The sequence below is a fragment of the Nelusetta ayraudi genome, unplaced genomic scaffold (genome assembly GCF_046127955.1).
Source record: "Nelusetta ayraudi isolate G7.1 ecotype Tasmania unplaced genomic scaffold, CSIRO-AGI_Nayr_v1 ptg000120l, whole genome shotgun sequence".
NCBI classification, from domain to species: domain Eukaryota; kingdom Metazoa; phylum Chordata; class Actinopteri; order Tetraodontiformes; family Monacanthidae; genus Nelusetta; species Nelusetta ayraudi.
Genome location: NW_027466170.1, coordinates 1,037,534 through 1,052,485, shown reverse-complemented (window position 1 = coordinate 1,052,485; position 14,952 = coordinate 1,037,534). Strand labels below are relative to the sequence as shown.

Genomic DNA, 14,952 nt, shown 5'->3' with positions numbered 1-14,952 from the left:
AAAACATATGGGGGGGGGGGATCAGAAGGCACCACGCACACTTTGTGTTAGCGCTAGACACTAACTCACAAACTGACTTTCAGAAGGTTCCAACGGTGACGTCACAGCGCCCCCTAGGTGTCCTCTCATTCCATGTTTCTCCGCTAATGGCCACTTCCTGCTGCCAACACTGTCGGTAAAAAGCAAATAAGAGCGCATGGACGCCAGAATTCACGAGCATAACGAGGCCAGCTAGAACAGTAGCTTAATTTTCCCGGGTAATCTAAATAATTCAAAATGGGCAAAATGCTGAGAGGAGTTTGTTTTGGTGCACATGCGGCGCAGAAGCTAAAACCTTCTATCGCGCGCAGTCACTTTAAAGTCTCCTTAATCCCAGGTGGCTCATGTTGGCCTGGGATTTTTGACCGCTGTTGCCCTCTTCTTGAACTGAATAGCAGAACTATCGTTTGATGACTCCATTCAATTAGTCGATTCATAAAAGATTGCCTGCTGTGTAGTACGCCGTGCATACCTCGTACGTACATAGCACGTCATCGGCATCACCCGTAAACAAATCTCAGATTTTGCACAGTTTAGATCTCACTCATTTTACAGGTTCTGCACTGAACGACTTCTGCGAGACCTGAACATCCACACTGACTTGCACGCGCGTCACGTGTAAACCTGCTCCTGCGCACAGGCCGCCAACGTCTGTTGATGATTCGCCAGCAGCTTTATGATGGCGCCCGAGCGCTTTCGATCTCAGAGGAAGTGGAAATGGGGCGGGCCCGCCACCGCATAGGATGTGGTCAAGCCTCGAGACGTGCAATGATACGCTGCAAAAAAGAGCCGCGTGTGACGTTCGACAGCCTCCCCATGGCGGCCTGACACCGTTCCCCTGCCGAGGACGGCGTTGGTGCCTCCAACGTTAATATTAAAAGTGGTGGCTTGATCGCGAGAGTGAAAGTCTCAGCGGGGTGATAATAGCCCCAGTTTGTCCTACATTCCTCTCAGATTGCAGCGCGTAAAGCGAACGCAGCTGCTGGACGGTGCCTGGAAGTGCGTCACAGTCAGAGTTCGGGAGGAGCCACATAAATAGACGGTGATGTTTGAAAAAGCGTAAAAGCCAACCTAAACATCCATCTTGCTAATGGCTCCGGGAACAGATGTTGACCTCGAGGTGAACGGCTGCATTCGGCCTCCTTCTCCACTCGATGAGTTGTTTTTTTTGTTGTGTTCTCCAATGAATGTTTTTTTTTTTTTTTTTTTTGGGGGGGGGGGGGGGGTTCCTGTTGCTATTTGTTTGCAAACGGTAAAAGTGACCTTTTATTTTGTCCCACTCCCATCGATGCAAATGTATTTTTATATCCCTCATCTTTCTTAATTTGTTGTGACCCTTCAGGACGGTCTCTGGATGCACGCTGGGTCTGGTTTCCTTCAGGACTTTTACAGTAGAAGTCTGCTGCAGAGTTAATGTCCGCAGGGGGCTTTTTCCATTACAAAGTCAATCTTTCTCCCACTGCAAATTGTGACGATGCAATAATCCTCCACCCCAAGTTCAATTCGAAAGGTTTACTGATTCATTGACTTTCTAAAGACGATGCAGTCAGAAGGTATTTTGTTAAAGTTACACAACCGATCACGTTTTCTTCCGTACTTCTTCTCCAAAATGCATGCAAAGTTGTACAAAAAACATGACTTTGTTGTGTAATATAACACAGACCAGCTGAGCAGGTTACACCCACCTCACAGCCACCTCGGGCAGCTGAGTCCACCCATGTCACGTGCTCTATGATTTTTTATTTTTTTTTTAAGCACACGTGTGCACAATTCTGCTACACACGGACCTGATGAGGTGCATGGACTGTGGGACATATTTGTGTCTCGCACCCGGCACGCGCGCGCGCGCGCGCACACACACACACACACACACACACACACACACACACACACACACACCGAGGCTCAGTGCTTGCAGAGAGGTGGACTCCATTTGAAAGAACGCGCTCCGGAGCCTCCTGGAAGTAATTAAAGGGCAACGCGCCGCCGATCGCCGGGTGCACCGCCGGTCTCGCTGACTGGCTGATCGGCCATGAAAACGTTCACGCGCGCTGAACACGGATATTTGCTCCCGCGCTCTCGGCAGCTGTCAGGCAGTTCCGCAGTTCCTGTTGCGTTGGAGCTGAACGTGCGCAACACCGGCGGCTCCCCCCGCCGCCCCCACCCCACTTCGTACGCACGCGGACCAATAAATGCGGACTTGGAGGCGAGTGGAAACAATAGAAGCGCTGCGTAAACTGAGACGGCAGCACACGAGGGAGGCTGCGGCGCGCCGCTTTGGCTCCAGAGTGAATCACCGAACTCAGGAGGAAGGATGGATCGACGAGCTAGAAGAATAAATACATAATTTTGAATGTTAAACCAGTGTTTTCGGTTGGACCCGAGGCGTTGAATGCGTCCTTGCCACCGCTCCAATGCTGCTCTGGCTGGTGGCGCTGTGCTTTGTGATCCTGGTGGTCCTAATGTGGCCCGGCTCCAAATATTATGGCACCGAGAGCCAACCGGACGCTATGCTGCCAGGACTAGGGATTCCACAACAGGCATCCAAGGAGGAGACCGGCAGCAGCCTCGTTCAGGGCGGCGGGGAGGCGGCGCGCACGGTGGAGCTGGTGTGCAAGCCGTCGGCGCTGGCCAACTACCTGCTGAAGCACTGCAGGACCTTCAGCGCTTACGCGCCGTGCGTCGGCTGGACGTGGCGGGCCAGCGCCCTCCTGCAGAGCGTGTACGAGGCGTGCTGGCCGTGCCCGAGCCCGGTGCAGTTCGTCCGGAACAACCTGCAGCTGAGCGACGACGGGCTGGTGGCCCTAGACTGGGCAGTGCCCCCACACCAGAAGCGACGCAGGACCTCCAGCCACTCCACCGTCCCCGTGCTGCTCATCATCCCCAACTCGTTTGGGAAGATCACCAGGAACGTGTTGAAGGTAACGTATGGCAGCCTTCCCAAATGCAGCAAACAGCAGCCGGTGTCAAAGACAGAGTTTGACAGATTCATCACACTTGATGCTCAATGAACCCATTCTGCAGGAGCTGTGAACCTCACACTGCTGTTAGTAAATCAGTGTCACTGTGAAGTGAGATGTTTTCAGTTAGTTGTACATTCAAAGGTCCCTTGTTCTTCTTATGCTCTGTTTTGGACAGGTTTGGCTCAGTCCTATTCATGAGAAACGTTCACCCTCATCTTCCTCTGCTTGTTCCACTTTTTGAAACAAGATTTTTGCTAAGAGTTGCCATTCTTGACATTTGTGATGTCACAAAGGGGCACTGATACCGTTCTCAAGTTACTGACAAAACTCCCAGCTACGTGTTGGTTCCGTCTTATGACGCCACTTTGTCTTCGCTCTAATCTCCCTCTAAACATGCAGAAGGTCCAACAGAACCATCAACAACAGTGTCACTTTGTTTTCTAGAGACCTTGTGATTTCTGTGAGTGCTAAATGATGAAAGGCTGCTCAACTGACCCAAAAATGTTTCATTTATGTACACCACAAATTTGACAATGTTACATTGCACAGAAAACTCCCATTTTCACCAGTTTATCTCCAATAGCAGCTGCCACAGCATTAACTGCATTATACTGTTGTGTCACTGTAAATTTAGGTACAAGTGACAAGTCACAGAGCTGAATGTATAATATAATATTTGATAACAATAACAGACTTCAATTGAAATTCAACTCAAATGCCGAGAGTAGAAGCCAGAAACATTCAGGGCACATTTTCTGCGTGCACAGATGAGTTGTGAAAATGAGGCAAAATATGATTCAAAGATCTGATTATTTTTGAGATGAAAGATGCTGGCGCAAATCAAAATGGAAAAAAAAAAGAAGAAAAAAAAAAAGCTTTGAAACTGAGCAAACGCAATCATGAGTGAGCTCGATGCGCAGATCAGTGCGAGGAGAAGTAAAAGGTCTGGGCCAGATCCTTCAAGCTACCGTCCGTTCGATACGCAGCCTGCGGTAATTGAGTGAAGGATTACAAAGCATCGCTTGACTCGAGGGGGTGGTGGTGGTGTTGGGGGTCCAGGGGGGGGCGGCAGCAGCCACAAATGAGTGCACGGCGGCTCTCACACAACTCGGGGCACCTGCCATCACGGCGGTTTATTTTCTCTCGTACACGTAGGCCTTCCATTAGTGTGCAAAGTCTCAGAGCCTTTCAGTTAGAAACAGCAGCTCTGCAGGGAACCTGAAGACGTGTGACATCAGCCTGTGGTGAGCGACGGCAGCGGAGAGGAGGGATGACACGATGGCAAGACCGAAAATAGAGGAAAAGAGTCGCAAAATATTGTGTGTGTGTGTGTGTGTGTGGGGGGGGGGGTGGAAAAAACTGAAGGAGATGAATTAGTCATGTGATGCTGTCTCACGTTTTGGCCCGTGGAAGCTGCACAAGGGACGTGCACCAATTAGGATCACACCCCCATCGCTCCCTCCAACCCTCCCTCGTGTGTGTGTGTGTGTGTGTGTGTGTGTGTGTGTGTGTGTGTGTGTGTGTGTGTGTGTGTGTGTGTGTGTGTGTGTGTGTGTGTGTGTGTGTGTGTGTGTGTGTGTGTGTGAGTAAGAGATAAAGATGAAAAATGATGACTTTCGCATAGATCCAGATATGTATAGGTGTCTATACGTATGCTAAAGTCATGGAAACAAATATGACCATCATCACACTTGTTCTCAAAGTTAATTTCCATGGGATCAAGAATTTGTCCAATTTCATAAGGGATGCAAATAATTTTGGCCTCAACTGTGTATATGTTCATATACACTCACATGCTCAGGTCTAAATCCGTGACATGGACGAGAAACAAAGAGGGGAGTCGACTGTTTGAAGTGCAGGTCTACACACAGTCATGAAATGATGGACATGCCGGCACTCCCTTAAAACAGGCTGCGTGTGACTGTTGTGTGTCTGTTGGGTGGAGAAGATTTCTGGTGATGTTTGCGTCCTTTGCTGACTTATCAGACGCTGAGTCACCTAAATAGCCACTGGGTCTCCTATCATGGAAGCTATTGAGGTATTATTTGTTCTGTAAAATACAGTTATATGCTCTTTTGAAGCCACTTAAAATCTCTCAAACATGTTGAAAGCGATCTGTGATCAGCGTTCAGAGCCACATGATGAGAAAAGGCCGTTAATGTTTTTTTTTTAGAGCACACATTCGATCACTGCGGCCGTCTGGCCTGGTGCAATTTCACTTTCTGATTGGTTGGTTTCATTTTTAATTGTCTTCTTTTTTTTAAACTGATCTACTTTTCCTTCCTAACTTTGACGAAGTTACCATCAGGAGTGTGGATCTCTGGTCGCCGCTGCTTTCACTTCCTCACAAAGCAGCAAAACGTTTGGCCTTGATGAGGCATTCACTGCCCAAACTCCCTCTTGCTCTCGGGTGGCGAGGGTAGGCAGACCTTCCAAATTCCACCTAGGATTGGATAATGGCTGCGCACCCAGGCATGAGAAAAATGTGGAAGTTTTATTAGCAACCGTTGCGATAAGACCCGAGCACCGAATAAAAACCGCAGTTCAAAGTTCCCGACGGCAGAATAACAAATGCAGGCAAATTGTTTCAGAACGCCGACGTGTGCTCGAAGCAAACTGAGCGATCTCTTCCAAAGTTTCCTGTCTGCCCTCTCGTCTCTTTGTGAAATTTACACAGTGGTGTCAATACGGCCGTGTGCAGCCTGTGTTGGTTAAGACAGCGACTTATTATTCCGGAGTCGCCTCAAGATGTTCGGCTTTACGTCACAGATTTCTGCTCCGTGCAGACTTGGCAGCACTCGGCTGTCAGTGACTCCAGACTGGGGCTGTTATCAGCTGATGGCGCCTGCCTGCACTGATCACTGAGCCTTCCCTTGCGCTGCGATACTCTCGTGATATCTGGTTTTCTACTTACAGCGTCGCAACTTTGCAACTTTCAGTCATTTTTTATCCGTTTTATTTTTACAGTAATTTGAACTCCTCATACACGAGCGGTGCTTAAAAGCTAATTGATTGTAGTTGCCAGGACGAGTGCTGACTGTATTTGAGATGAATAATTAATAAGAGTGTTAATGCCTCTAAGGCCATGACTCAGAGAGATTTTGATGTACTTTAATTCAAAGCAGTTCACAGGAAAAACATTCTCAGCAGTTTTTTTTTTTTATTGATGGGAAGTGAATAATTTCCCCCTAATGATTAAACACTGTGCCACAGTTGAATACTGGCTGTGTAACTCAAGCCAGTGCAGTCTTCAATGCCTTTGCAGGCAGTCAACTCGCGAGATACACTCCTCTTTATTTATTTATTTATTTATTCTCCGCTCGGCACATTCATCACTCCGCAGCGGCACTGACACGCTGTTGAAATTGCAAAAACGTCTAATCATGTCATCCATTATCGGTGTGATTTGCTCTCGACTCGAGCTGTCCTGATCCGTTTTAAATTGCTTTCTTCCTCGCCGCCAGTGAGCTCCTCCCGGCGAACAGCAGTTCAGAACCGAGCCCCGTCGGCACGAGTCGGCATAAGAGGCTAATGACCGAGTGGATTCTATTATATCAACTCTGCCCTGACACAGCGGGGAGGGAAATGCTCCTTCCTGCCGTCTGACTGAACTGATAAATATTTAATGCGGTGATCCTGCAGTAGCTCTTTTGGCATATTAGATTTAAGCGGAATGTAACTCAGTTCAGAGGTGACTGCCGGTCGAAACACGAGAAAGCTGCTGTGCTGCGGTGACGCAGAGCGAGGCTGAAAATCCAGAGAGGAAGATGAAAAAAATGCATCTTCTTGGTTTCAGCTTGCAGGAAACAGTTTAATGTATACACGCAGATACAAAAGTGGCATGAACTAAGATAAGGTAGTCCCAAAATACATCTCAAAGAAAGAACACGATGTGAAGGCGAAGGCATGTGAAAATGTAAATATTATTCCAAGCGCACTTTGATGTCATTCATTGAGCCAGTCAGTCAGTCAGTCAGTCAGTCAGTCAGTCGTGATTAATTGTTGCACATTAAATGAAAAGCATCAAGTTTACAAGCATCGCTGAAAATAAACAACTGTTGTGTATAAAACAGCTGTTGCAGCATTTACATGTCCGTCAAACTGCTACTAACTGCACTTGCATCTTGGGTCACTTAATACCCTGCCAATGTATTTTCATCTTGCCAATCTTTTCAAGTAATGGTTCTAATAATAATCACAAAGGACTCTCACTGAATGACCCAGTGAGTATTGTTTCTATTGTCCGACTGAAACAGAAAACTTCCTGCCAGTCACATGACATCATTGGTTTGTATCGTTTAACATTCTCTGCTCTCTTACCCGTTTTGGTCTCAACCGTTCCCTGATGAAGCTGCTTATTAACCTACTGAGTCCCAGACTGTGCACTGTGCAGTAATGGACTCTTCCATTGCCACTTGTGAAGCGGCTATCATGGAGCTGAATGTAATTTTCAGGACCAAAGCTAAAGGGCTTAAGATTTATTTGCGTTAAATGTTGGTTATATGTGACATCCAGGATTAATTGTTAGTGAATCGCGTCAGGAAGGCTGTTAAGTTGTTCAGAAATGATCATTTAAAGGGCAGCGTTGAGTGTCAGCAGTTTTAAAAGAAAAAGGAATCAGACCAAGAAGACTCCCTTGAGGCACCCCACTGTCCAAACAACTTCTGACTCATTCAGTAATTGAAGTCTTTTAACTCATTTGACCTTTTTCTATCCCTGCAGTTATGTGAAATGGCACTGTTCCACGGGTACCTTCCTGCGGTCTTCAACCGTCGCAGCCACAACGGCACGCCGCTCACCACACTCAAGCTGCAGCAGTTTGGCGACCCAGCCGACTTGCGCGAGGTCGTGCGCTACATCCGGCACCAACAGCCTTCAGGAAGACTGTACGCTGTGAGCGAGGGCACCGGTTCGGGCCTTCTCCTGTCTTACCTGGGGGAGTGCGGTTCCTCCAGCTACATGACAGCAGCTGTCTGCCTCTCACCTGTGTTTCGCTGCCAGAGCTGGTTTGACAACGGGCTGTTTTGGCCTCTGCAGTGGGCCTTGGTGCTCTACCAGAAGTTTGGCCTCAGCAGGTATGTGGAGAAGACCAAGAATTGGGGGCATAATAATGTTGACGTAGGCTAGATGTTGTCAGAGGGGTTTCCACAATAATGCAGACACCTGCACAAAGTAAAAAGAAACTTGATTTTTTTTTTTTTTTTTTTTTCAAGCAAACTGGATCGAGAACTGAGCCTTCAGGGACACCGCAAAGTCCAACGTTTTAATTTCAATATTGTGCTCACCAAATTATTGATCATGGGAAAATATGCTAACATTCGGAGTGAGGTTAAGACAGAACGAAATATTTTTCTACCAAAAATATTGAAACCTGAAAAAGACACCATTATACACTTGTGTTGGTTCTCCATCTTCACCGGTCCCTTTGTCCACATAACCCCAGTGTAACAAGATTGAGTCAGAGTGGTCAATCTGTAACCATCACACACGCTCTCTCTCTCTCTCTCTCTCTCTCTCCCTCACTGTCTCTCTCACACTCACTCACACACACTGCTCAGTAAATTGACAACATGATTGTTTAAAGGGGAACAGGACGTACCTCCATTTGTCGAGCCTCTGTGTTGGACAACAACTTCACAAACTGCTGCACTTTGTCATTATATTTCGAGCTGACAAGTCCCACTGTGGTAGACCATCATCAGTACTGTTCCCTGTTCTTTCAGCATTTGTGTTCACCTCACGGAAATCCTCATTCACGCCAAATAGGTTTGTCATCCCAAGTGCTTAATGAGAATTTGAGAATTGCAAAGAAAATCACGTATAATGTGATTTAAAATTTAGCTACCTTCAAAATCCCTCCAATTTCCTCATCTGTGGTCAGCCAATGGGCAACAAAAACAGATGCAAGAGCTCAGCAAGCATTTACAGGAAAAGACAGACAATTAAGATACAATCAAATCGCCATGGCAACAGATGGCCTGCTCAGTAACAAGTAATGGATTTTAAGAGACGTCGTGACCCAGGTGAAGCCTTTTGAATCACGGCCGCAGATGGAGGCTGATGTGACTCTTCAAAAATTGATTTGTGTGTGTGTGTGTGTGTGTGTGTGTGTGTGTGTGTGTGTGTGTGTGTGTGTGTGTGTGTGTGTGTGTGTGTGTGTGTGTGTGTGTGTGTGTGTGTGTGTGTGTGTGTGTGTGTGTGTGTGTGCTTCTTCTTTGTTTGTGTCAGGTACAAGACAGTGCTGGGGGAGACCATACAAACGGACTCCCTGTTTTCTAGCTCTTCGTTACGTGGCCTGGAGGAGTCGCTGTTCTGTCACCCGACACTCAGGTGCACTGCACTGACGGCACCGGCGACCACTGACAGCCACTCGTCGTGTGCTTGGGACGCCTACTGGGAGCACAACGAACCGCTGAGGGACGTGGACGAGGTGGCCATTCCTGTTCTGAACGTGTGCGCCAAGGACGACCCAGTCCGGGGTGATGCCCAGTCCTCAATACCTCTGGAGCTCTTTGAAACAAACCCACATTTTTTCCTCCTGTTGACTGACCGCGGCGGCCACTGCGGTTTCTCCACCCAGTCTGCAGGCAGAGCCAGCAGGCCACACGGCGCACTGGGCCCCGCGGCTGCGCCCAACAGTTTGCCGGGAAGCGGCAGTGGTGGCGATACCAACTGGAGCCACAAAGCCGTGCTGGAATTCTTCAGGGCGACCACGGATTTCTTTGCTGCAGAGGAAAGGACCAAGCAGCTGGCTGCGAGAAGGCGGGGAATGGGAGCTGTGGCGGGTGGCGGCAGAGTGTTCCGCCACCGCAGCGTCAGCACATGTAAACAGCGGGTGCCGGCCTGTTCCCATAATATCCATGCCATTTACAGTTGGCAGAGGTCGTATACGCGTTGAGGGACTTTATGGAACTTCACCAGTGCTCTCTAGAAGATACAGTTGGTTCTCTGCACATCACTGTCAACAGTCTCAGCGAACACTCCCAAGAATAACATGTTGTGTCTTGAGTTATGTGTGATAATGAGTGTGCCAACTGGGAGGTAGTCTCGCCTTACTGGGTTTGCTCTTGAAACAATGCTGTAGTTTTCCTACCTTAAATTTCAAAACTTTGCTTTTGATTTATTTTCTGGCAAAGGACATCAAACAATTGCCCCAGACTCCCTGCCTGACCTGGTATACGACTAAAGGACTTGGGTTGTGCACTCACAGGAACATTCTTGTCTGGTCCCATGGTCTGTTTCTGTCTACTATTCTCTTTCTGGTTGCCTCCAATGTCTGTGCGCTTCCCATGTCATCGAGCACATAGACAAGTCAGCTATCGAGCGCCAAAAGTATTGATGTTGGTGTGCAAAGTGTTGTTGGAAGGCAAAGCTTTCTCGTTCTAGTGGATGCCAGGCAGGCAACCCAAGGATAGGGAGGTTACGGGGAGCTTGTGGTTCACGTTTAAATGTACGTCCAACGTAAACCTTTGGTGGAATTGCAGACATTTAACCAAATCAACTCAAATTCCAGTGAAGGCACAGAGGAAGTTGTGATAAAGTTTTAATCGCAAGAATTTGGAATTTGCACAGCAACCATACCTTTTTGTATGTATTCTTACACATTTAAAACACAAAGATGGAAATAAAGGGTGACAATTAAAAAGACGTGTCACTTAAATATCGATGATTAAACTTTACTGCAAAATGCTCAGAAGTACTTATATTTTCCTACAAATTAAAATCCTCCCTGCCAGTTGTAAAAACCCTGTTGCACTCTGATACACAACCAGTTGAACGTCTGCCTTGCATTTGACACAGTTTGCTGGGAGTGCCAACTGTGCAGAATGTTTGGGTTACAAATGATACCTGTTACCGTACCTTTCTGTTGTTTATTTTTTTTGTTAGTTTTTTTTGAAAATCGCTCAAAGAAAAAAAAAAACGTTAGTCTTTTGTTTGAGATGTGAGAAAACATTTGAGAGAAATTGTAACGTGTCTTTGTTGCACTCTTTGTACCCATTAAAAAGCATGTTGCTCCCTGAGTTCTAGTTACAGCCCTGTTGAGTCGATGTTCACAGACTCATGAGCACAGACCCCACAGCCATTTCAGGCTGCAGCGCGTGTGTGTGTGTGTAGTGTCTGTGTGTGCACCATTCACTGCAGCATTTCCGCCCACTCGGTCTCATCCATTCAGACAGCTGGAAAACAACATCCTACCAACAGATACTCATGAGCCAAAAAGTGTCCCTGGAGACACGAGACATTAAAACTCATCGTGGAGGCCGTGCAAATCTCGCATGCGGCACTCAGACAATTTCTCAAAATCAGGCATAGGCATGCAAAAGGCTGACATTTGTGGAAAAGAGTTGAATTATATGATGTTGTGAAAATGTTCAGCTAAGGGTGTCGTCAATTTCACGCAAAAATGCCGTAATTTGGTAGAGGTCATGTGACGGTTTGTAGTTGCTCGGGCCATCGTTGCAATACAACATTTTAAATTCTAGCATATGAAAGTGTTTCGGTTTTCTAATGTCAAGAATCAGTGATGTTCACATAAAAATCCTGAACTTGAACTTGCTGGAGTTGTTACCAAGGTATCATCATCCTGTTTGATTATTGTTATGTGTAAGAGAGGCTACAAAATCAAATCAATTTTGAGTTGTACTCTCAAAAAGATAGATTGTAATAGCCACAATTGTTAAGTGGACTTGTGTAATGATCGTGACGACTTGACAGCAGAAAGTCTGGTGATCTGAACATTCTGATAATTCTTTACAGTTATAAAATCCCAGATGTAAAGCCTTTCAGAAACAAACCAATTGAATTGAGAACAGGCATTGGAAACTTTTCGAAACATCCTCATCTCAAAATCTGCACATTTTTATTTCTCACAGCGCACAGGCCAATTAATGTTGGCTTCCGTTAGCCTCAAGGAAATTAAGGCCTCGTTGACCTTTTATTTTGTGAGTGTTTAATTTGGAGTCAATCGTCTAATTTGGTTATCAGGGGCTGATTTCATTAAAGTGAAGGGTGTTTCATTAGCGCTGGACATCCCTGTCACATTCTGGACACATTAGGAAAAGGACGGGTCTGCCAACAACAATGCAACACGTCAGAGACAATTTCACCTAAGTCCACGTTAGAATCGTTCATTAGTGTTGGGGGTGGGTAGAATTAACGAGCTGCTCTAAACAGAGCCAGGCTAACTGTTAGCCTAACCCAATTGCGCGCTATGTAGCATCCACTTTGCATTATTGGCAAGCGTACCCCCGTTTCTGCTGTAGATAAACTACTTTTATCTGTGCTGCAGGGAGAAGGGTGGACGTCTCCAGAAGATGTGGATACCGTCCACAGCCAAACACCTGGAGGCAGAAAGTCTGGCTGCTTTCTGTCGGATTTGTCCCAACAGCAACATGAAATCAGTTCAGGATCAGGATGAGGTCGGTGCTCTAAATGACTCGTGAGAACGGCCGCTTTGTACATGTAAAACGACCTCTCCAAAACAGTTTCTGGACTTATTGTAGTTGGACGCTGAATGTCTTCTGTGGTCAGGGAGTTTAGTTTTTGGCTTTCTTTTCTTTCTTTTTTTTTTTTTAAAGGAAAAAAAAGGCAGGAATGCCCTAAAATTTCTACAGTTTCTACAGTTTGAGATGTCGGAGCCAAAGGCAATGACGCTTAACGACGCTTCTGCAGAGCCAAGACAAGTAGTGTAATCAGAGAAAAGCTAGCGTCGAACAATGCTCACTGATTATTTAAAGCAGATGTTTAGGTGTGGTTCACCTGATCAGGACTGCACTAAAAAAAATACACAATAAAAATCAGAAGGTGTGGCAATGATGTAAAGAACTCAGCAGACTGAAAGTGTTTATTGTGTGTTCCTTGGGTTGTTTTTGGCAGGCTAACAAAACTCGATATTCTCCTGAAGTTTTCTAGGCCACCAGGTGGCTCAGAGCACCAGGTTCTTCCCGGATGCCAGTTGCTAGACCCTGAGTGCAGGATGAGTGGCGGACAGATGGTTGTTCCTTCGAGTCAGTGTGAATCCAGCCTCTGAAGCCTCCTCGGTGCTCTGCCCGGTGTTTAAACCCAAATAAAACACTGGAGATAGTGCGTGGATGTCCACGTCAGGGGGCTCATCCTCCCACTTACAGTGACGCTCGGCTCGGATCTTCTGTTTGTAATAGCTTGGCTGGTGACGTTAGAATGCCATGGCTTAAACAAGAAATAAAAAAAATATATATATATATGTATTAAAATTTTGTGCAAACAGTATGGTTTTTGTTTAGACTGCATGTGTTATTATAGGTGGGATATTTACTTTCTGGCTCCACAACAGGTCGTTTGCGTAACAGAATAACACATTGGGTTTTTGAAAGCAGGGATGAGGGTCCTTCAGCTGATGAAACAAATCTGTCACATCAGATTCTATTTAAAGTTACACAATATCCAGCCAGCCCTGTGGTGGCAGCAGATGCCTAGAAAACACATATCTTCAATAAAGATACGTGCACTTTAAACAGCTGGGATTCATTTTTGAATTCTTACTTGCAAATCCACGCCTTCAAAAATTAATCTGATCTACTGCGCCATCTTGTGGACGCTGAGGTACCACTATGGTTCTCTCCGGTTTCAACAGGAACACGTGCACTGTTATTATTCAATTGATGTTGATTGGATTAGCAATCAATCCATAATTATTGTGACTGTTTTTTTCTTTTTTTACAAATGTATTATTATTCATTTGCCTTGTTGGTGAAGAATTTAAGAAGTGTGGCAACATGCAAAAGCAACATCAACAACATTAAACTTGACATTAAAAACGTTACATTAATTAGTTCTGTACATATATATATATATATATATATATATATATATATATATAATACATTGAAAACTAAGTAACTATTTTCTCAAGAATATAGAAATCAAGAAATTCAACGAAGGAACAAAGAAAAAGGAAAAATGAAAAATATTTCAGAAGAATTTCCAGTCAGACCTCTTACAGAACGGTTTTTATACCCCCACAACATTCAAGTTACATTTACCATTATTTTTTTTTTTTCGACCTCTCTGATTAAAGGACTCCATCTACCCAGAGACACTCCTCTTGTCTTGCTTGCGTCATGCCAGCAGATGGCAGCATCAACGAGCCACCGCTGTGCTTCGCAGGCACATGACTCCTCCAGCAGTGACTGGTACCATGACACAGCTTTCTCTGCTTTTGGCTCGGAAATTGTCTGTATATTTAGCACCTAAGTTTAAAATTAGAGACCAGCCAGGCGAAGCAAATGGAGCTGCCAGTATATATACTCACATTTCTATATAAAAATAGGCAGACGTGCCAGGGATTCACCGTGAGAGTTGAACTTCCTGAGCATAAGAAAGTTTTGAAAAGGTTCTGGGTGTTGAAAGACTCACATCCGCTTCCCCTTCATTCTTCTGGGGAAGGAGCACAGGGATCGTCTTTCATGGAAATTGTGCACTCAGTCACAAAGTGTCACAAAGGTTGCCTCAGATCATGTGACCGCGCAAACTGTGACGCCGCATGATTCGTGAAAAAGGCACCAGAGACGACAAAAAGACCCGGGATCGACAAAGGGAGCGAACCTGTTGTAACAGAGGAGCAAACAAGGCGGCGGGCAGGTGTAGAAGTCCGCAAACACAAAAGTTTGTACAAGCCTGCTCTCTCTCTCTCTCTCTCTCTCTCTCTCTCTCTCTCTCTCTCTCTCTTTTTTGTCAGTGCTGCAGGGAAGAGGCCATTATTTTCCCCGCAGACATGTGTTGACCATGTGTTTTAGCAACGCCGATGCCCTGACAGTCCCAGCTACATTACCATGTGGACACGTTGGACTGCGACCCATCTGATAGTGGCACCACTTTTCAATTTTCATTATTAGAAAAGTTGCAATTTATTAAGAATAAAACCCCGCCGAGCTACCCCCCAAATCAAAACCTCGTGTCCGGCATTACTGCA

At 46.0% G+C, this 14,952-nt stretch overlaps 1 protein-coding gene across 1 annotated transcript; it reads left to right on the top strand.

Moving 5' to 3' along the window:
• Positions 1 to 1,882: 1,882 nt before the first annotated feature.
• abhd15a (abhydrolase domain containing 15a) lies at positions 1,883 to 13,223 on the top strand. The gene is made up of 3 exons (XM_076049844.1): positions 1,883 to 2,960; positions 7,725 to 8,077; positions 9,231 to 13,223. The coding sequence occupies exons 1-3, from the start codon at positions 2,454 to 2,456 to the stop codon at positions 9,898 to 9,900; spliced, it is 1,530 nt and encodes a 509-aa protein (XP_075905959.1). The 5' UTR covers positions 1,883 to 2,453; the 3' UTR covers positions 9,901 to 13,223.
• Positions 13,224 to 14,952: the final 1,729 nt, after the last annotated feature.

Excerpts from the sequence above, each read along its gene's own strand:
- abhd15a (XM_076049844.1), top strand. The coding sequence starts at position 2,454 with ATGCTGCTCTGGCTGGTGGCGCTGTGCTTTGTGATCCTGGTGGTCCTA. Across the intron at positions 2,961-7,724 it reads TCACCAGGAACGTGTTGAAG|TTATGTGAAATGGCACTGTT; the intron begins GTAACGTATGGC and ends CTATCCCTGCAG. Across the intron at positions 8,078-9,230 it reads CAGAAGTTTGGCCTCAGCAG|GTACAAGACAGTGCTGGGGG; the intron begins GTATGTGGAGAA and ends TGTTTGTGTCAG.